General features: G+C 32.0%; 2 protein-coding genes across 2 annotated transcripts; both read right to left on the reverse strand.

Moving 5' to 3' along the window:
* Positions 1-5,537: 5,537 nt before the first annotated feature.
* On the reverse strand, positions 5,538-6,767 carry LOC139500426 (acetylcholine receptor subunit beta-type acr-3-like). The gene has a single exon (XM_071289163.1). The coding sequence runs from the start codon at positions 6,765-6,767 to the stop codon at positions 5,538-5,540; it is 1,230 nt and encodes a 409-aa protein (XP_071145264.1).
* A 14,020-nt stretch (positions 6,768-20,787) lies between these two features.
* LOC139500427 (acetylcholine receptor subunit beta-type unc-29-like) lies at positions 20,788-22,020 on the reverse strand. The gene has a single exon (XM_071289164.1). It carries the CDS (start codon positions 22,018-22,020, stop codon positions 20,788-20,790), a length of 1,233 nt encoding a protein of 410 aa, XP_071145265.1.
* Between the last annotated feature and the right edge of the window lie 1,883 nt (positions 22,021-23,903).

Raw genomic sequence — 23,903 nt, forward strand, 5'->3', positions numbered from 1 at the left:
TACATATAAGCATTAAAATATTGATCTCTGATTACGTTATACTACATATGAGCATTAAAATATTGATCTCTGATTACGTTATACTACATATGAGCATATGAGCATATGTAGTATAACGTAATCAGAGAGATCAATATTTTAATTAGATTGTGTAACTGAGAACGATTAGACCCATTAAGTACGACACAGGAAGCTATAATACAAATCACAGTGTAGATACTATTCTCTACGCTATCCGGAATTCGCGATTTTCGAAGCGATGATTTCCAACTGGCTAACAGAACGGTTTTGCCTACGGTGACTTTTCTCATCATTTGTTCACTCGTATATCTATAAAGTGCTTTTAACATCTGCAAGGTATGTAAAGCATCATAAATATGAGTAACTGTAATAAAAACATGCATAAAAATATAAAATATACGTGTGCATCACACCAACTTGATAGAAAAAAAGTGAAATCGATGGACAATTCTGCTCTCGTAGTACAAAGCTATAATCTTTTATTACAAATATTTGCATCAGATTACAGTTAAATATATACTGATTCAATATTCTTTTCGTATTTCCCATAAAAAAGATATATTTTCCTTGAGGATCCCAAAATAAATTACTGTACGATCAGTCTAGAACTGACTGTATTCTAGAAGCGATTTCAGATTTTTTGACTGTATGGCCAGTCGTGACTTTGAAAGAAAAAATAGCTATTTGAAGGCATATACGTGTCTATGTGATATTATGAACTGTCCATTTTTTTCATCAGGCAATACACATATATTTCTGATGATTTTTGTAGAAGGCAAAATAATTGTATTTTTATTCCGTCAGTCTTATTTAAAATCAAATGCCTAAAAAGCAATACATGATTCGCTTGTGGACTTTGTAATATTGAATCGTTGCAGTTATCTGTAATTAGCTATTACATTTTTAAAGATTATTTACACCGTCCGCCGCTGACCAATAGATGATAACATAAAGCAAGCATGTCTTTAATAGTTATCCCACGAGGACGCGGTGTGTCAGTGTAAGATCACCCCGATGGCCGGAGGCCAGATGATGATCTACCACTGACACACCAAGTCCGAATGGGATAACTACATGTATTTTACATCCCAGCTGTTTTAGATTAGACGAAAAACCATTTAAAATTCATAAAATCTAGTTAGAACGCTACACAACCATTATAATATACTTTATATATTACTATATGATGTATACCCTTTATAACCCCCGAACACGATGAGTAGATATCAAACAATATCAACTCGCCCCACTGGCTAATCGGCCCACACTATATCGCCACTTTATAAAAAAAATCGCCCCACTCTTGTTTACCGACTCGCCCAACTTTTGAAAAAGTGTAAAATCAAATTTAACAATCAGTCTGACAACTCGCTTATTAACGAAAAGGGTTTAAACCCCACTGAATAAAAGGTCTGCCAACTCGTCCAACTTATAAAATTATCTTGCTTCCTTTAAGTATGTTAAATTACTGATAGTTCGTATCAAGTCGTCCTGGTGTAGTGGTATGTGTCGTGGATTGGTCTTGAGTTCGAATCAGAGCATATACACTAAATTTTTTTCTACGTGAATTTATATAATAATAATTCTTTATTCCGTAAGCAAATATACAGCTCGTAGGATTAAATACATACACAAATTATACAGTTTACATATACTTATACAGCATTAATATATAGCGGAGTGTGGCATACAATTTACATTGGTAATAAAGGTACATTAGACATTAGACATTAGACATTATTTTATTAAACCAATCATGGGCCCTTGTCGGGCAAGATACAATAAACATCACAATAAAATGATTATATAAACATTAGTGAAATACACAATAAGTAATACACAAATAATAAATTGATAATATGAGCAATGTAGGATATAATTAAGGTAAGAGGCATTGAGTGCAATGAGATCGATTTAATATTAAAAGAATATGATATAAAGTTTATTAATACGGAAAAAAAAATGTACATTTAACAAAAAAAAAATTAATTTAGTTACATATGACTGGTATAAACTGTTCAATGGTCGATTCAAATAAAATTGCGGATAGCGTACAGAATAGTATCTACACTGTGTAAATAGTTTCTTCTCTTTTGAAATATTATTCCCTAATACAAATTTAGTGTGCCTGCTACTAAAACGTTTTCAGTATTTATTATTTCATAAAGCCTTACAAAAAGAAAGGCTACTCAGTCTAAATATTCCAACCGGAATATTGATCAATATTCAATGTTTGTTATGAATAAATACTTTAAAGTAATATAAATTGTTTCAAATTGAGTCAATACAAATATTTGACTTGCTGCATTTCATAACCGTATTTACTAGTAACCATTAAATGAAGGAGTCGGTATTAGTCATTAGGGAATACTTTGTACTTGCAGAAAATATTAGTCTTTTCATCAGAATTCTGTAATACGATATGGTAGATACCTTCTAAAGAATTGTTTTCGTTCCATTTATCATGCATAGGAATAAAAAGATAATTCCCCAAAGTGTTCCAATGGAAAGGAGAGCTTTTCAAAGTCGAATGTGAAAAACAGAAATTAGTGTTTCTATTTACCGACATTAAACTTAAATGTTTTTGTTCATCAATATAAAACGGTTTTCTTTCATAGACGTAGAAATATTTTATATTATAATTATATTGTACTGTTTTGCCACTTTTTACAATTTACAATCATACCACATCATTCTTCTTGTTTAAATAGTATTAAATTATGTTTTATAATTTTAGAAACATTCGATGTAATGTTTCAATGTTTAAGACTCATGCAATTCAATATAGTACGGCTCTAGAATTTCATATTTATACATTATTATACGTGCGTGGATATTTGATTGAAACTTGGATTAGTTTATATTGAACGTCATTTTCTGCACTATTGGCAACGCGGTCAGTTTTTATTGGTAGAGGCAATCTGAGTGATAAGAGAACCACCGAAAACTTACAATTAAAGTCAAATAAGACTGTCGCACGTACATGTCACTTACAGGATTGAACTCCTCATATAAGTTATACATTTCTTGCTTGACAATACATTTATTCTGTATGTATTGCCAACTTTCATGGTGTGATCAATGCCCAACTTGAAGCTAACAACAAATTATTTGCAGTTTCCGGAATACATGATATTGTCCCTGGTTTTTGATTGGGTTCATGTTACTCAGTCTCTACTTGTCTATGTTGTTTTATATGATTTTCGTGTTTTTCCATGATTGTGTCAGTTTGTTTTCGTGTGTTATCAGTTTGAATATTTCTTTTGAGTCTGTTGCCTCTCTTTGTATGATTTTCTAAAATATATTCTAATGTAGCTGACTCAGTGGCGGATCCAGGGGGTTGGGTTCAGGGACGAACCACCCTTTTTTTAGACGATCAATGCATTTGAATGAGAGCATGTAGTTGGACCCCCCCCTTCCCTTTTTAAATGGCTGAAACCGCCCCTGTGACTATAAGGGGCGTAAGTGCACGACTCATACAAATTTTATGGTACTTTTCAAGTGATGTTTGACTTCAATATTAGATGAACCATTATCATGAAGTTGTGACAGTCCAGTTTTGACAATAGACATTATTTTATTTTACCAACCATAGGCCCTTGTCGGGCAAGATACATACATTTTGTACATCATAATACAATGATTATAAGAAAAAAACATGCAATGTTTTAGTGAAATACACGTTTTTTAGGATTAGTTTTGGTCATCGCTCATTATTTGGATATATAAATGATTTTTTTTTAAACATCAATACCATACTTGGTCATTTGCCTCAATGGATGCTACGGCCTTGATAATACACAATGCACAAAGAAGTAAAGTGAAAATATGAGCAGTGATCATATTGTTACCATATATATAAAGCATTAAGTGTAATTGTAACGGTTTATTTCTTCCTCTGGGATATTTTATCCTGAGGATAATTTGTCCCAGTAATTTTTTTCCAGGCATGGTATTTCACAGGTTGATTTTTTCCAGAGGAGTGAAAATCTATCTGTGTTATGCGGCTAGTATGTACCGGTATATATATTTGCCATACTATATTTCACAGAACCGTGTAAAATAGAGTCCCATTAACTACTATGCAAGTTACTCACAATCAATATATACCTGACTATAATTATAAAATGTTTCACAAAGGTAGACCAAATTTGCATAATTTATCAAAGGGAGGTAATTATGAGCAATTTATATTTTAAAGATATTAATATAATATATTTCTGGATCTATTTTATAGTGAAATTTTTCCTTGAATCTTATTTTTTATATATTCATTTATATAAAAAGATGACTTACAACTTGATTTAATAAGACATATAACATTTCACAGGTAAAAACTATCCAGCTGTTTAACATGCTTTTGTTCCAATATATTGTTATGCTATGATTTATCTGATTTCCATATAATCAACAACTACATCTCTGTCCCCAGACAAAACTATTTATATAGTTAAAAATATCATCGTAATCAAATTCTTCTATTACTGTTAACAGTAGTAATGCAACTATATTTCTACCTTACTTTTAAATTTATATTTGTACTGAGATCTGAAAACAACTCACTTTTACATGTATTTCACTAACCTTATTTTTGAGGTCCATTTAATTTTTTTTTGGAAGAAATAGATATTAACTAGGAAATAATAGAACCAGCAATATAGTTTCTCATTTTATAGTAATTCTCCTCGTGACCAGTGCACAGCAGCGAGGGACTTTACATCACAACAATGGAGAGGTCTTCAAGGGGAGGTCATTCATAACTAGCTATATATTTTATGAGATTATTCCCATTAGTTGTTCTCCTCATGACTCATGCATATAACAAGTGAAAAGAACGTACAAATTCACTCGAATGAAGGTACATAATGACATAGTCACAAAACTCAATAATAATAAATTAACTTTTGAATGAATATTATTTTAATTTGTGTAGTCCCTCGACTCCATATTCTAGTTTGTCAAAGTAAACATTCAATTTAATTTAACATGACGTAAATGATGAGGTGAATTAGTAGCGCTATGATGTGATGTGAAATAACATCTTCTTATTAAAATGTTATAATTTTAAAAAAAAGAAGGCTATAGCTATCTACTGCATACAATTATGTTTAAAAGCAAGCTACCCAGTTATTTTTCAACTATGTTTATGTCAACTTTTCAAAGGTCTTATAGAATTTCTTTATACTCATTAGATGTGGTTATTATAAATTCAGTGAGTATATTTTCCTGACATGTTTCAATTTCGAAAGGAATTTCATGTTTTTGGTACGTTAACAAATGAAAAACTATATTTTGTGAAGCAATAACACACGACTCCTATTTTAAGATATATGGCTATATGGGGTCTATGACACGAAATAGAAGTTCCTTTCATAATGTTTGTTCCACATTGAAAAAAAACCAGGAACAGATACTATTACATTGTTTAGAACAAATTTTGCAGTTGAACTTCTTTTAGGTGGAACAAATCTACCTCTATTTCGTGACACAAATATACGAATAATTAACACTTATTATTACAACTCTCGACCCCGTAATAAAATTAACACAGCTACAATTTCACATACAAATTCCAAGCCTAACACAACTATACAGAATCGATCTATAATCTGTACGATTTCTTTCCAGCCCATGTTGTTACCAGCTATAGAGGGCAACGGCGTTTGGCTTATCTGCTCGTCTTTAACATTTCCCTTATGTCTACATATCTGAGCACATGTAAACCATTTCAACAGTGACTTATTTTCAATTATTTTTATATCATCATGTCGGTAATATAAAGTTATAGTGATTATAGCCATCACAGTTGTCAGGACACTGATTATCACTTTCAGTAACAAAATCAAGATGAAAATACTAACCTCGCTACTCTCAGGAAGATTTTCATCAACCATTGTCATTATAACTACAAATGTTAAAAATAAGGTTACTGAAAGTGATATCCTTTCTCCAGATTCTATTGGTAAACAAAACACAAATATATTGACAAAACCTACAAGTAAAACAGGAAGGACAAGACTAACGAACAGAAATAATGGTTTCCGCTCAAGTTTGATTTGCAGGTAATACGTTGCTCGATCATAACCGTCTTGTACAGCTGTAACATTTGTAATGTCCCACCCATCATGTGGCATAAACCCTTGCAATGCTGGCTTAGTTTGATCGCCGTAGGTGTAGTCTCCAATGTATACTTGATTGCTCTCAAAATATAATTCAATTGTGCACACATGGGAATCAAAAGGGAAGTAATACATACTAGTAATGCAAATGGCTTCCACTATACCGCCAGCCTTAACCGAGGCATAACCATCATATGAATGACTAACATAAGTAGTCTTTTGGTCCAAGCGATCATCGAAAGTAAAAATGGACCGTTTTTCTATTGTATTTCTTATCATCATCTTTGGTAACCAGACCTCCTCCACTGGGAAATGAATTACATATATGTTGTTTTCAGTTACATTCCATTTTATAAGATGATCATCCCACATCAACTTGAAGCGTACAATTACTGAAAATGTTCCAACGTTTTCATTAAAATCTAATAAAAGATCAATGTACGGTGAAACTCTGACAATTACTTCATCAGATAAACTTTTTCTTGGTATGAGCTGGTTAGAATACTTTTCCATGAGGGTGCTTTTTAGTTGTCGCACTTTCTGATATCCGTCCAATTCTTGTGAATTACCCAAACAAACAAACACATGATACGTAAATGCTACAAGGAACCAAACTATCTTTGCCATATTTAGTTCAAAATACTATCTTTAGTGAATGCGTTGTACGCTGTAATGACTGTTATCTCCTGGTTTAAAGAAAAACAAAATGGTTAACTAGTATTACACACTTATTTAGCTTTCCTCTTGTTAAGTATTGCAAAAAGATTAAATCAGCGAATATTACTTAAAATGTTAAGTTAACTTAATAAAAAAACATCTGTCAAGAAATCTATGTATGGTGTCAAATATCTGCCCCTTCTTGTCACTTAGTTAAGTCGTCTTAAATATTCAAGATAAGTCGTTAAATAATCAAGAATAGTCGTTAAATAATCAAGAATTTTTCTAAATATACTGCCAAAATATACCCAAAGGAACTTGCTTCAAATAAATCGACTGTATACGGTAATAGCAGTCCATTCCTAGAGTTAGATATTTCGGTTTTACGCAGGAAACTCCACACTAACATTTACGACAAAAGGGACGATTTTTTTCGTTCTATATTGTTAATTAATCCTTTCTGGATTGTGATTTTCTTTTCGTTCTACATTGTTAATTTTTCCTTTTTGGATGGTGCTTTATTTTCGTTCCATAACGGTAATTTTTCCTTTTTGGATGGTAAATTTCCTTTGGCACCATCTTACGGTGTTTATATTTCCCAAATCGTTCGCTATGCCCATGTCTGTTGTGATGTTTTTGATTTTAACGAACATAATTTATGTATTACTGGCAAATTACTAAACCAGGGATTTCGTTACCACAAATTACTTAAAACATTTACTAAATTCTTCAACAGATATAAAGATTTGGTTTTGAAGTTTGGTTGTGTCTTATTTCAAACGGGTTAGCATATCCTCATTTTACGGAAATATTGTTGACCGTGCTCGGAATTTTGGAAACAATCCTAATGAACTTATCGATCCTTTAAATGAACTTATTCTAAAAGTTTACCAATTCAACACTATTATTAGATCATTAAACTTGCTTTTATTGGTATTACTATTGATTTTGTTATCAGTAAATTAAAACCAAACTAAATATTATTGTTATATACAAATACACATTCACGAATCTACAATCTGTCGATACCTGTATCTTGGCATTGCACAAGGTCATGTTTTTCTCAGACTGTTTATGACGTCTTTACACTAAACCCATTATATGTTGGATGTGTACTGACGGAAATTCTGTCCTAGATGCATGATTTTGTTGTGTTGTAAGTGGCTTTTAACTCGCTGTCAGTAACTGCGAGTACTCTCAGATCTGCACCTAATGTCTTTTTTGTTGTGGGATATACAAGTACCCGAACACATCCACTCTGTGTAGTATTTCTTTTTTTTATCCATCTGATGAGTTTTCTCGTTTAAATTGACATTTTTCATTTTGGGGCCTTTTATAGCTGACTATGCGGTATGTGTTTTGCTCATTGTTGAAGACCATACGGTGACCTATTTGTTAATTTCTGTGTCATTTTGTCTCTTGTGGATAGTTGTCTCATTGGCAATCATACCACATCTTCTTTTTTACATTAATAAGCTAAAACATTCGACCTGTCAGTTAACATGGTTAACTGAGTCTTCTTATCAGATAGTAAAGAAATTATTTGGTAAAAAATAAGTACAAGAGTTTTTGCCTATTTCATGACATGTAAAAACAGACTTATATGTCTGACAAGTGCAAAGTGAAAAGTAAACATAATCAAGTGAAAAGTAGACTTACTAGTTATTATGTGACAAGTCGACTTATGAATCTGAAAAGTCGACTTATGTATTTTACAAGTTGACGTGTATATCTGACAAGTTTACTTGTCACATAATTTTAATTCAAGCTACTTTTAAAAAAGAGACAAGCATTTTTATTCAATTAAAGTTTAAGACAGAAAAAATATAAATGCCTGGATAAAACAGCATTGTTCTATAACAAATACTAGTATAGATATCTATCTCAGTGATTCATCAGGGGACCAATCTGTTCAACATATTCACATTAAAATGCAAACTTAAGGATTGTTTGAGAAAATGAATATTTTGTATGTCAGGATAACAATGAAACTAGAAACAAATATCAGTTTTGCCATTTTGTATGTTTTAACAAATCTCAGGGTAGAACAAAAATCAATATTACAACTTTCATCCTTGATCTAGAGACAATTTAATAATAACTAGTGATTTTTTTAAACGATCATTTACATTTCATGGGAATGAAATAATGAAATGTAAAGGAGTACTCCATAGAATTAATTTTCTATAAAAAAATAGTTATGACCAACATTAATTTGAAATCTAAATCATTTTCCTATGAAGTTTTCAATGTATTTCAAACAATGAAAATAGACATTTTTTATAGTGATAATTAGCAGAGGTATTGTCAATTATTGATATCAAACAAGGTCTGGAACAAAACCTTTTAATATAGTTTTTAATATATACTTCTATTCAATCAACATTTTATTTTAAGATAAAATAAAACACAAATGAAATGTGAAAAACGTATTACCACGACTGTTTACACAAGTTTTTGAATTTTTTGAAAAACTAATATAAAAAAGAAGATGTGGTATGATTGCCAATGAGACAACTATCCACAAAAACCAAAATGACACAGACATTAACAACTATAGGTCACCGTACGGCCTTCATCAATGAGCAAAGATCATACTGCAAAGTGAGCTATAAAAGGCCTCGATAAGACAAATTGAATGTAGAACAATTCAAACGAGAAAACTAACGGCCTTATTTATGTAAAAAAATGATCGAAAAACAAATATGTAACACATAAACAAACGACAACCACTGAATTACAGGCTCCTGACTTGGGACAGGCACATACATAATTAATATGGCGGGGTTAGACATGTTAGCGGGATCCAAACCCTCCCCTAAGGCTTTTCTACCTCAGGCATAGATTACCTTAGCTGTATTTGGCAAAATTTTAAGGAACTTTGGTCCTCAATGCTCTTCAACATTGTACTTTATTTGACCTTTTTAACTTTTTACGCGTCTGACGTATATATTAAATTTAGTCCTGGTATTTATGATGAGTTTATTTAGACATAGACAAGGACGAAAAAACTCAACGAACAAAAATTTGCTGACAACGACAAATTTAACGTGAACAGCAGTAAACATTGTTTGATATAAATGGAACATTAGTATACCACTGTTCGAAAGTCATAAATCGACTGAGAGAAAACAAATTCGGAATACAAACTTAATCCGAGAGAAACACATCATATGTAAGAGGAAGACAACGAAACAACAGAAACACTGAAGTGCAACAAACGGCAATGTTAAATTCGTGTAACAAGTCTAAAAATGATGCATAGGAAGCCATGTATGTTATTTTGTTTTATTTCTAGTTCTGGTTTTTCAATAGATTCCTTCAACATACTAGTAGTCATCAAAGCATGAATCATCAGGTGGTAGTATATAATCTGTATAGTGGAACGTGTAAATAAATATAATTGGATTTTCATTCATTCTTCGTGAGAAGCTCATTTAAAGATATCGACAGGAAGTGGAGCACTGTTTGTAATCATATACTAGTTTTATGTTCATAAATGAAACATTTACACTATCAATGATTACCACAAGAACGATGAATAAGGCAAAGTAGTATTCCGCTGTTGGACAATCATAATTCAGCTAAGCAAAAACAAATCCGTGTCACAAACTTAAACCGATTGAAACACGTCAATTATAAGGGCAATACACCAGAACAACAAAAACATTGATATACAACAAAAGCAAACACCACCATACATGGAAACGAACTGTAAATAGATAAACTCATCATATATACCAGGACTAAATTTTGTATATACGCCAGACACGCGTTTCGTCAACAAAAGATTCATCAGTGACGCTCAAATCCAAAAAAAAATAAAAAGGCCAAATAAGGTACGAATTTGAAGAGCATTGAGGACCAAAATTCCTAAAAGCTTTGCCAAACACAGCTAAGGTAATCTATTCCTGAGGTAGAAAAGCCTTAATATTTAAAAAAAAATCAAAATTTTGTAGACAGTAAATATATAAATATAACCATATCAATGATAACTCATTTCAGCACAAAAAGTGCTGACTACTGGGCTTTTGATACCCTTAGGGAAATAAATCTCCACCAACAGTGGCCTCGACCCAGTGTTTGTAAATAAACTCATCATAGATACCAGCGTTTTGTCTACAAAAGACTTGTCAGTGATGCTCGAATCCAAAAAAGTAAAAAAGGCCAAATAAAGTACGAAGTTGAAGAGCATTGAGGACCAAAACTCCTTAAAGTTTTACCAAACACAGCTGAGGTAATCTATTCCTGAGGTAGAAAAGCCTTAGTATTTCAAATAATTCAAACAATTTGTAATCAGTTAATTTATACTGTGAATTAAAAAATTTGACTATTATGGCAATGCAAGACTAGCCAAGAAAATAGTCTTTTGGTATCACAAGCGAGACAATTAAGTACCATCAATTAGATATATACTATGAAGCGAAAGATGCCAAAAGGGCATTCAAACTAATAAATTGTAAAATGTATACTAGTATCCAATTCTTATATTCGAAATTAAGAATTTATTTTTTGTCATAGTTTGTCGCATATAGATATAAGAAGATATGGTATGAGTTATCTTTCTATCAAAGTCATTATTTGTAAAAGTAAACAATTATAGGTTAAAGTACGGCCACTAACTTGGAGCATTGGCATCCACCAAGCAGTAAGATATAAAGAGCCACAAAAACGAATTCAAACAGAAAAACCAACAGTCATTTCTTTATAAAAAAAGACGACAAACGACAACCACTGAACATCAGGATCCCGATAGGGGCAAACAAATTCATCGGGTTAGAACGTTTTATCTAGCGCCAACCTACACCCTTACCTGAAACAGTGCTGTACCAGTACGATATGAAACATTAATTGAACAAAAGCTCAACTCATCAAAGTATGAATACTAACAGACTTTAGACAAAAGTTATATTTTCGATGAAAACCAAGTACCAGAGTTATATTAAAATCCACAATAAAATATATCAAAGTAAAAACTAGTATGCAATAATTTTGACAAACAACTGGTCACATCTGGACCACTCAAACATAGTTTGTTGAGAAGGATCTTTAACGTGCAAAGATTTGAATTGATAATTTTTATGCACGAAATCAATGTTGTTTGATTGAGTCATATAACATTTAATCATACTTCCTAAGTTAACATATTCATATTTAAAACTTGCCGATTTGTTGATATCGACACCAATTCATTAAAATAGATCTCCTTACTCAATGAATTAAAGAAAATGAAGACAAAATACAAAAAAAATAAATAAAATAAAATAAAATCAACTTGCCTGAAGGAAAACAGCATGGAAGTGTGATAATATTTTGCATACCTTCAACTTTATAGGTTTTTTTTCCTTATCGATATTGTATGATTAGGTGTAAATTGATTTTAATTTTAAGAGAACAATGTCTATCTATTTATCTATCTGTCAATTTATTGCTAACGGTCACCAGGGGACAGGTGGATTTTAACAAATTTACACTTGAATGAATGGCAACGTGTTTTTTTTTCCAAATTGAATCGCTAAGTTAAATGACAGGAAAATAACCCGGTTCATTTAACCATGAAGTCAACATACTACTTTTTCAACCTATAACTGCATTTAGCTAAAAAAATAAATTAAAGACAGAAAGGCATAAATATTTGTTGGAATTGGTTGAATAATAATCGATTTAATGTTAAAAACAATGACTACATAGAAAAAAATAAAAACACAAAAATATTGAATTCCGAGGAAATATAAATAAGAAAGTCCCTAATCAATCATTCAAAATGCAAAAGCAAAAGCTTAAACACATCAAACGAATGGATAACAACTAGGCGAGTGACTTATTTTAAAAAGACGCTTAGTTAACGACTTTAATGCACCCACCTAACACACGGCTGTATTATATATCATTCGAAAGCTAATAACCTGTACTTTCTGTTTTGCCCGGTCGTAAAAAAATCGTACGGTGCATTTTCTGTTAAATCAAGGTCAAAGGTCATGAATAAACATTCCAATTTTTGCGATTACTAAACAAAAAGCCATTTTCTAATTCTTGTACCATAAAATTTTCCAAAAGATCATATGAACTTTATGGAACATGATACATTATTTCCAAATCAAACAAAACATAAGAGGTTAGATGCGCAGTATTTCCCGAAAAATTGAAATTTATCATAAATCCTAAAAAAATGAAAAATTGTTCCAAAAGCAAAATATATCTTGGGGAATCGATATTTGTATGCTAAAAAAATAGATAAATGTATATGTTTTAGGTCAAGGAATATTTGTTTTGTAATTTTAAGATGCAATTATTAATTATTGTTCATAGAACAGCCTTGTATTGAAGTGTTTGCAGTTGCCTAAAAATCTGCCATCTGCAAATAGTGATCATTTTGTTATTCTATGTTAAGATAGCACATCGATTATTGTCAATATCAGGGAGGAGAATGATTTTCATAATAAAAGAAGGGGTATTTAAAGTTCGAAAAGAATATATACGAGCTAATTGTGGTAAAAATATGTTTTTTACGAAGTCAAACTTATTTACTTTTTGTAATCATGTTTAAATGTAAACATGACTTTGCGACTGAATCGTAGGCAACATTGAAATAAGTAACCTTGTAAAGAAACACTTGCTTGTCCAAAGCGGGATGTAAACGAACTAAATAGAATTCTGCTGCTTCTTATTTAGTTTAAAATCGTGTTAGTCATATTAATGTGTTTAGAAGTTTAATCGCTTTAATTGTTTGAATTAAAGATGCTTTGATCATTTTCAACATAAGCTTTTAAAATACAAATGCAGGTCATTGTGTATGTTAAACACTATAAGCAGTTGTGAAATAAAAAATGAATACCCTTCCTGACCTCATAAGATCATTCGCTGTTTTAGGCAGTGATCGTTTTCATGGTGTGCTGTGTTTTGTGGACTGTTGTTCGTCTCTTTGACTTTAATTTAATTTTGTTCATTGTTTTAATAAAGTTTATTTGATTCATGGTTTGAGATATTGATTGTCCCTTTAGTATTATTTTACTTTGAAGACATTAACTTGCAGTAATGAAAATCGGCAAAAAACGAACAAGACAAGCAACAGTATACAAAACCCAACATATGAAACTACAGATTGAGTAACACAAACCCTCCAAAAATATTTGGGGTGAACTCAGGGGCTCCCAAAGGGTAAGCAGATCATTTTCCATATGTGACACCCGTCTTGTGGCTATGTAATTCCTAACTCGGTACCAAGCCTAATTCGGTAGGTGACAATCAAGGCAGAGATGACGGTATTTTGGTTACGTCGATTGGAACTTATCAGTCGTCATCTGGCGAAATAGATATTTCATAATTGTCAACCAACTAGTAGTGGCGTCCAATTGCAATTTCTTAGCTTCGCCCCCTTTATTTCAAGCAATAGTATAATTTGCGCACATATTTTTTTACTTTAAATTTTTCAATTTCTTAAAAATTTGTTGAATAAATCTTATATTGACAACATACAATGTTTAAATAGGAAGAAATGCTTAAAAGCTGGGGTTTTTTCGCAGATTGGTGGTATTTTGGGCAACTGTATGAGTTGTTATGATTTGCTGTTTGTTTAGAAGTAAGCATAATTTTAGGAAATTTATGATGTCAAAAACTTCTTTGATAGTCATTACAGGGTTTTACTTAGTTTTAAGTGATTAGCAGTTGCATCAGATAGAAAAATTTGGGTTTTCACACATTTTGTTAACTATTGCTCGAATTTCAGGAAACATGTGCTGTCTAGCAAAAAAACGCTTTAAATATTTTAAAATGCATATGATTAATGTCTGTTAATCTCTCTGTTAAAAGTTTAAATTGTTTGCATATATGAATTTAGTGTATAAAAGTCATACTATGCAATCAAGATGAAATCTTATAAAACATGTACTTATTCGTCCTTGACCTTTGATCTTGATTTGACGGAAATTGCACCGTACGATTTTTTTACGACCGGGCAAAACAGATAGTAAAGATGTGTATCTTTCAAATGATATATAATTTAGCCGTGTGTTAGATAGGTGCATTAAAAATTAAATTTTATGGTTAAAGTCACTCGCCTAAACTGTCATATTCCCATTTTTTATACATGGTTTATTAAATCTGGTTTTAAAGCTAGCTAAACCTCTCAATTGTATGACAGTTTCATGAAATTATATATTGTAAACGTCGTGTGAACAAAAAAAACAGACATAATAGATAAAAAATGTCAAAAAAAAGGGGTACAGTAGTCAAAATTGTGTTATAACCTTAATCACTATAAAAACAAACAAATATGTAACTAACAAGCACAAAATGGCATATACACCAAGCATATTAGCAAAAAATTGAAGACAAGAATAAACAAATTTAACGTACAGTGGGGATCACTTCTCATTTCTCAGAACTGTCTGAATAATCTGTCAAAACACGGTTCTAAACTGTCCTAGAACATTTCTACATAGGGTAGCACTGTTCTATGTAGAACTCTCAGAATCAGATTAAGGTAGGTAAAACTGACCAAATCAGTTCTAGTTAGAACTTTCATGATCAGATTTAGGGTAGAACTGTCTAAAACTTTTCTAGGTAAACTGTTCTAGTCGTAGAACTGTCAGTAAAACTGACCAAATCCCTTCTAACAATAGAACTGTCAACAAAGCTGACTAAATCAGTTATAACCGTAAAACTGGCAGCAGAACTGTCTAAAACTGTTCTAACCGTAGAACTGACCAAAACCTGTCGGGATTGTAGAACAGTTCTAAACATTGTCACCTCAGTTAGGATATCTCACTGGTCACCATTCAGTGTTATAATTAACGAGAAATGTTAAAACAGTGCTGTGATAAGAATATTTTAATATAAAATATAAAATTCTTTTGTCTTATTTATATTTAAAACAAAGAGTTCTTAAAACTTTTATATGGATAGAACTGAATAAATAAACACTAGACGTAGAAGTGACCAAATTGGTTCTAATCGTAGACCTGCTCTAGTCGTAGAACTGTTTAAAACTAGGATAGAACTGTCAGTCAGTTTCAGTCAGTTCTAGGTAGAACTGTCTAAATCAGTTTTCGGTAGAACTGACCAAATCAGTTAACCTCGGAAGTTTACAAAAAAGAATATGTCGTGGTTTAACATTATTGTGATCACTCAACAATCCGCTAACCTGTGACAGTGGTCTTACAGCACAATATACGGACGGTGCTATAAAAACAATTTGCTTAACTAAAAAAATGGTATGAGTCACAAAAGCAACTTGTTTAACCTTTTTAACCCCGCCATATCATGTATGTATGTATGTGCCTGTCCTAAGTCAGGAGCCTGTAATTCAGGGGTTGTCGATTGATGATGTGTTACACATTTGTTTTCCGTTAATTTGTTGTATTCAAATATTGCCGTTTGTTATTTCGTTTGAATTGTTAATCAAAGTAATACTCACAATATCAGTTGTTGTTAGAAAATGAACATTTTGTTATGAATCAGAACACAACCATTATACCATGAATTGTCGATTTTGTATCATGTTTCTCCTAATCTCAGGGGGTAGTAAAATAAATTGATACTGGGTCCACTCAAGTAACTTTCATCATTAAATTATGGACATTTTAATATCTGTTAGTAAATTATTTATACGTTTATTCAAATTTAATGGGAATATAAGAACAAATGATATATAAGAGTCTTCTGGCGTTCTGAAATTCAAACTTTTAAACTTCTTCTAAAGTATTATTTCAGAGCAAAACGTGTACTCTTTTACACAAGTGGTATGTCCAAAACGTATTACTTAAAGCAGGAACATATAATTATAAATAATTTTTAGCGTTTCGAAGTATAGAGGAAAATTAATGTACTAACGGTTCTTTCAAATATATGTATGGACACGTGATAATAATTATAGTATCACTTGAATGGTCACTTTTCGCGGATTTATTTCCCTTTTAGATCATTCTCTCGCCAACGTCGAACTGGTGAAGATGAACACCGATTTAGACGATTCAATTAAGGCAGTTATTCTACATGAGGTGAAAAATGCAGTTTCCTCTTCACAGCAAGATCTTCTAAACAGCATAACTACAGTGATGGATAGTAGGCTTTCATTTTTCCAGTCAAAACTGCAACAGTCACAGCAGAAGATTTCCCAAACTCAGATAGCTAAGCTTGAAGAAACCATGACTGACAATTATAGTTTTCAGCGTAAAGGAAATGAAAACCAGTATCGCCATGAAGTGAGAGTGTTCACCAAGCTGAAAGAAGCTAAAGCTAACCTGAAAGCTAAAAGAATTAGGAATTGATTCAGTGCAGACAGCAAAGATGAATATTGTTGAAGGTATTGACTTAGTGCGTGAAGGCAAAAACTTATAAAACTGGCCGACTCTTCCTAGTTTGGATGGAAAGTCGTCAGTGAGTACGTAGCTAATCCTATCGCTGACGACTCAGAAGACGAAAAGAAGATGACAAGGGCTCAGTCTAGAGCAGAAAGAAAGAATAAGGCTGAAAAGTTAAGAAAGGCAAACCAAGACTAACACCTTATAGCAGAAATCGAGTCTTGTGGGCGATCAGCAATTATAAATTGTGTTTGATATATGTTTTGTTATATATTAGTATAGTGTGTACTACATATTATATTTGATACTAAAAACAAGAAGACGAGAAAGGAAAAACGTGGAGAAGAAAATGTAGGACCAACAACTTAAACAGTACAATTCAAAAAAAGTCATCGGTATTATAATCGATAACTGACGAATCAAATTTAACGACAAACTATATTATTCCACTCCATATTCAATTTGATAGTAAAATCAACATTTGATTGGTTGAAATGTTCACTTTCGACGTCGAACAAAACTGCATATTCACCTCTGAGTATCATATTACCCTTGACATGTCGGGACTAAATCGTGCGATGTTACGCGAGGTTATGTACATAATGTGTTGACTTCTTATTTTCTAAATAGCTTTATCAAATATCATTATCCCGTACTAGAGAAGCCCTGGAGTACAATGCAAAAAAATAATTCAGCTTAATCGCACAAGTTACCAACTTGCGCGCACAATTTACTCTGCATTTTTTGTTTTGCGTCTCCATTTTTCAGCATTTGGGGATTAAGGTAAGAGTGCAAACAAAAAAAAAAAGAAGAGAAATGAACTGTTTCTAGTTATAAAGGAGCAAAACTGTAGTACAGCAGATGACTTTTTGCGTTTTATAGTTTTTTACCTTTGAGCTTTATCAAATTAAGTAGAGGCAAAGTTGAATTAGATAGAGTGCAGCAAAATAAAATGGAAAGATGGAAGGACAGACGGTAAAACGGACGATCAAGGGTAATACATGTATCATACCCCATACGCCTATCGGCAGGTCATAAAAAAAAATCCCCGTCTTTGGTCCTTTCTATAACATCATAATAATTGAAAACAATTCACATATTGAGATCTTAGACTATACTGAATACTTTGAAAACACTTAAAATTAAAATTGGTAAAACAAATGACAATTTAAATTAAGTTTTATAAGAATGCATTTTTACAACTTTTGACCCGTTAGTGGTAATAATCCTTGTGTTAAAATTTAATACAAACACATCGACTCCTTCAATGTGTTGACATGAAAACCAAGTGACTATAGATGAAGACAACAGCGCCATACCATCATACATACCAAATTAATATTGCATTCATATCAAAATGATTTCAAAAGTTGCTTTATTGAACAACATACATCATTAAGAAATCCTTAATAAACATTCCTTTTATGATATTGGAACCCTTAGTTCAGTTTGAAAAAACAACAGAAAAGCATAATATGAATTGCAATTCTCACGTTGAAAAACTATGTTCATATATACTGAGAAAAGTATTCACATGCAGAACTACATTTGTACATTCATATGTAGAATAATGTATGTGCATATATAGAAAAAAAGTATATGCATATGAATATAAAAAAGATGTGGTATGAGTGCCAATGAGACAACTGTTCACAAGAGACCAAAATGACACAGACATTAACAACTATAGGTCACCGTACATCCTTCAACAATGAGCAAAGCTATATCAGCTATAAAAGGCCCCGATATGACAATGTAAAACAATTCAAAAGAGAAAACTAACGGCCTTATTTATAAAAATTAACGAAAAAAAAATATATTAATATGAAGTTAACTATGTGCAAATATATTAAAAAAAAAATGGTAAACGATGTGCATATGTAGGAAAAGTATGTGCACATATATATATATAAGGTAAGTGCATATAAAGTAAACTATGTTCATATATATGAAAAGTATGTGTATGACAGAAAAAAACATGTGAAGATATTGAAAAGTATGTGCATTCATGTATTTAAACATATGTTCGTATTCTGCAACTACGGCGTTCCATAAAGTAGTCTCTTTAGCAAAACAGCGTATATCTATAAGATCACGTGTAACTTGTGCGCTCAAGTTGTGTAACTTGCGCACACAAGTTGTGTGACTCGTGCGCACAAGTTGTATAACTTGGTCATCTTATTACCTATTAAGATAAGAAATCCGATAAAAATTAATAAATAGTTATATCAGTGACGGATCCAACTATCAATGCATGTGTATGGGAACATATATTTGGAATCCCCTTTTCTCCTGGATTGGACCCCCTCTCCATTTAAAAATTGCTGGAACCCCCAATGTATATTGAGTGGTTTATGAGGAGATGCGCTTACAAAACCGACGAAACATATTGTGCCGGTCTAACGGACGACCGGAAAGACGGTCTTCATTATCAATGCTCAACTTGAAGCTAACAACAAATTATTTGCAGTTTCCGGAATACATGATATTGTCCCTGGTTTTTGATTGGGTTCATGTTACTCAGTCTGTACTTGTCTATGTTGTTTTATATGATTTTCGTGTTTTGCCATGATTGTGTCAGTGTGTTTTCGTGAGTTATGAGTTTGAATATTCCTTTTGAGTCTGTTGCCTCTCTTTGCACGATTTGCTAGAATATGTTCTTGTGTAGCTGACTATAAAGGGCGTAAGAACGCGACTTAAATTTGATAAATTGATGATTGACATCAATGTTAGAAGAACCATAAGCATTCAATTTATTTAGAACGTTTGTGACTCTCCAGTGTAGACAATAAACATTATTTTATTTTACAAATCTTAGGCCCTTGTCGGACAAGATACATGATACATCCTTACACAATAATTATTATAAAACATGCAAGTTTTTAGTGAAATACATAATACACAATACAAAGAAATACAGTGAAAATATGAGCTTGATCGGTTTAATTTTTTTTTTTGGAAAAAGAAATAGATATCAACTTTATCAACAGGAAATAATAGCACGATACATATAGTTTCTCATTGATTCGTAGTTGTTTTTCTCATGACCAGTGCACAACTACGATGGACTTACACACAACAATGCAGAGGTCTTCAAGGGGAGGTCATTCAGAACTAGCTATATATTTTATGAGATTATCCCCAATAGCGGTTCTCTTCATGACTAATGCATATAACAAGTGAGTAGAACGTACAGATTCACTCGAATGTACCCTATTGATAATACAGTCGATTAAGTATGACTAATCAAACATACATAACGTTACAGTTTAAATGATGTAGTCACAAAACTAAATAATAACTATAATTGAATGAATATTTTTTTTTGAATATTTGTAGTCCCTCGACTCCATATTCTAGTTTGTCAAAGTAAACATTAATTTAACATGACAACAGTGATGAGGTGAATTTATAGGGCTATGATGTGAAATGACAAGTTTTTTACTAAAATGTTGTACATTTTGTCTTCATAAACTAAGCTATAGCTATCTACTGCGTACACAAATGTTTAAAAGCAAGCTACCCTGTTTTTTTCCAACTCTATGTATGTCAAAATATCAAAGGTCTTATAACATAGTCATATAATCTATTATATGTTGTAAATAATTCAATGAGTATATTAATTTTTTGACAGGTTTCAATTTCGAAAGAAATTTCAAGTTTTTGGTAAGTTAACAAGTAATTAACACTTATGACAACTCTCGACCCCGTAATAAAATCAACACAGCTATAATTTCGCATACAAATTCCAAGCCTAAAACAACTATACAGATTCGATCTATCATTTGTACAATTTCTTTCCAACCCATATTGTAACCAGCTGTAGAGGGCAACGGTGTTTGGCTTGTCTGCTCGTCTTTAACTTTTCCCTTATGTCTACATATCTGAGCACATGTAAACAATTTCAACAGCGACTTCTTTTTAATTATTTTTATATCATCATGTCGGTAATAAAAAGTTATGGTGATTATAGCCATCACAGTTGTCAGGACACTGATTATCACTTTCAGTAACAAAATCAAGATGAAAATACTAACCTCGCTACTCTCAGGCAGATTTTCATCAACTATTGTCATTATAACTACAAATGTTAGAAATAAGGTTACTGAAAGTGATATCCTTTCTCCAGATTCTATTGGTAAACAAAACACAAAAATATTGACAAAACCTACAAGTAAAACAGGAAGGACAAGACTAACGAACAGAAATAAAGGTTTCCGTTCAAGTTTGATTTGCAGGTTATACGTTGCTCGATCATAACCGTCTTGTACAGCTTTAACATTTGTAATGTCCCATCCGTCATGTGGCGTAAATCCTTGAAGGGCTCTTCTAGTTCGGTCACCGTAGGTGTAGTCTCCAATGTATACTTGATTTTCCTCAAAATATAATTCAATTGTACACACATGGGAATCAAAAGGGAAGTAATACATACTGGTAATGCAAATGGCTTCCACTATACCGCCAGCTTTAACATAGGCATGACCGTCAAATAAATGACTAACATAAGTAGTCTGTTGGTCCAAACGATCATCGAAAGTAAAAATGGACCGTTTTTCTATCGTATTCCTTATCATCATCTTTGGTAACCAGACCTCCTCAACTGGGAAACGAATTACATATATGTCGTTTTCGGTTACGTTCCATTTTATAAGATGATCATGCCACATCAACTTGAAGCGTACAATTACTGAAAAAGTTCCAACGTTTTCATTAAAATCTAATAAAAGATCAATGAACGGGGAAACTCTGACAATTACTTCATCAGATAGACTTTTTCTTGGTATGAGCTGGTTAGAATACTTTTCCATGAGGTTGCTTTTTAGTTGTCGCACTTTCTGATATTCGTCCAATTCTTGGAAATTAGCAAAGCAAACAAACACTTGATACGTAAATGCTACAAGGAACCAAACTATCTTTGCCATATTTAGTTCAAAATTCTATCTTTAGTGAATGCGTTGTACGCTGTAATGACTGTTATCTCCTGGTTTAAAAGAAAACAAAATGGTTAACTAGTGTTACACACTTATTTTGCTTTCGTCTTGTTAAGTATTGCAAAAAGATAAAATCAGCGAATATTACTTAAAATGTTAAGTTAACTTAATAAAAAAACATCTGTCAAGAAATCTATGTATGGTGGCAAATATCTGCCCCTTCTTGTCACTTAATTAAGTCGTCTTAAATAATCAAGAATAGTCGTTAAATAATCAAGATTTTTTTAAATATACTGCAAAACTGGAACTTACTTTAAATAAATCGACTTTATAAGGTAATAACAGTCCATTCCTAGATTTAGATATTTCGGTTTTACACAGGAAACTCCATACTAACATTTACGAAAAAATGGACGATTTTTTTCGTTCTATATTGTTAATTTATCCTTTTTGGATGGTGATTTTTTTTTCCGTTCTACATTGTTAATTTTTCCTTTTTGGATGGTGATTTCTTTTCGTTCCATACCGGTAATTTTTCTTTTTTGAATCGTGAATATCCTTTGGCACCATCTTACCGTGTTTATATTTCACAAATCGTTCGCTATGCCCTTGTCTGTTGTGACCCTTTTGATTTTAACGAACGTAATTTATGTATTACTAGCAAATTATTAAACCAGGGATTTCGTTACCACAAATAACTTAAAACATTTACTAAATTCTTCCACAGATATAAAGATTTGGTTTTGAAGTATGGTTGTGTCTGTAGAAAACTTATTTCAAACGGGATAGCACATCCTCATTTTACGGAAATATTGTTGACCGTGCCCGGAATTTTGAAAACAATCCTGGTGAACTTATCGATCCTTTAAATGAACTTATTCTCAAAGTTTACCAATTCAACACTATTATTAGATCATTGAACATTGCTTTTATTGGTATTACTATTGATTTTGTTATCAGTAAATTAAAACCAAACTAAATAAAATTGTTGTATACAAATACACATTCATAGATCTACAATTTGTCGATACCTGTATCTTGTAACTACACAAGGTCATGTTTTTCTCTGACTGTTTATGACATCTTTACACTAAACCCATCATATGTTGGATGTGTAATGACTGATATTCTGTCCTAGATGCATGATTTTGTTGTGTTGTAAGTCGCTTTTAACTCGCTGTCAGTAACTGTGAGTACTCCCAGATCTGTACCTAGTGTCTTTTTTGTTGTTGGAATATACAAGTACCCGAACACATCCACTCCGTGTAGTATTTCTTTTTTGATCCATCTGATGAGTTTTCTCGCTTGAATTGACATTTTTCATTTTGGGGCCTTTTATAGCTGACTATGCGGTATGTGTTTTGCTCATTGTTGAAGACCATACGGTGACCTATTTGTTAATTTCTGTGTCATTTTGTCTCTTGTGTATAGTTGTCTCATTGGCAATCATACCACATCTTCTTTTTTACATTTATCAGCTTAAAAATTCTACCTGTCGGTTAACATGGTTAATTAAGTCTTCTTATCAGACAGTAAAGAAATTATTAGGTAAAAAAATAAGGGGACGACCATTTGATATTCTGGGGGGATTTGTTTTTGATCGGTTATTTATTTTTGTAAATTAAGAGGACAGATTATTCATTTTCTGCACTATTGAAGCAAGATTTTTCATTTTCATGAAAGCAAGGGACTGATTATTCATTTTCACAAGTATATTTATGTTATTCGAAAATATACAATTTTTAAATGTTTTGTTTATTATAAATAATGCATGTATAGTCAAGTCATTATGTACCATTTAATCAGAATTAATCATCATCCTATCCAGAAATGAATCTTTTATATTCCCTACTGTATATGCATGTATTGCATAC

The sequence above is a fragment of the Mytilus edulis genome, chromosome 13 (genome assembly GCF_963676685.1).
Source record: "Mytilus edulis chromosome 13, xbMytEdul2.2, whole genome shotgun sequence".
Taxonomy (NCBI): domain Eukaryota; kingdom Metazoa; phylum Mollusca; class Bivalvia; order Mytilida; family Mytilidae; genus Mytilus; species Mytilus edulis.

Coding starts and splice junctions, on each gene's coding strand:
- LOC139500427 (XM_071289164.1), bottom strand. CDS start 22,020: ATGGCAAAGATAGTTTGGTTCCTTGTAGCATTTACGTATCAAGTGTTT.
- LOC139500426 (XM_071289163.1), bottom strand. CDS start 6,767: ATGGCAAAGATAGTTTGGTTCCTTGTAGCATTTACGTATCATGTGTTT.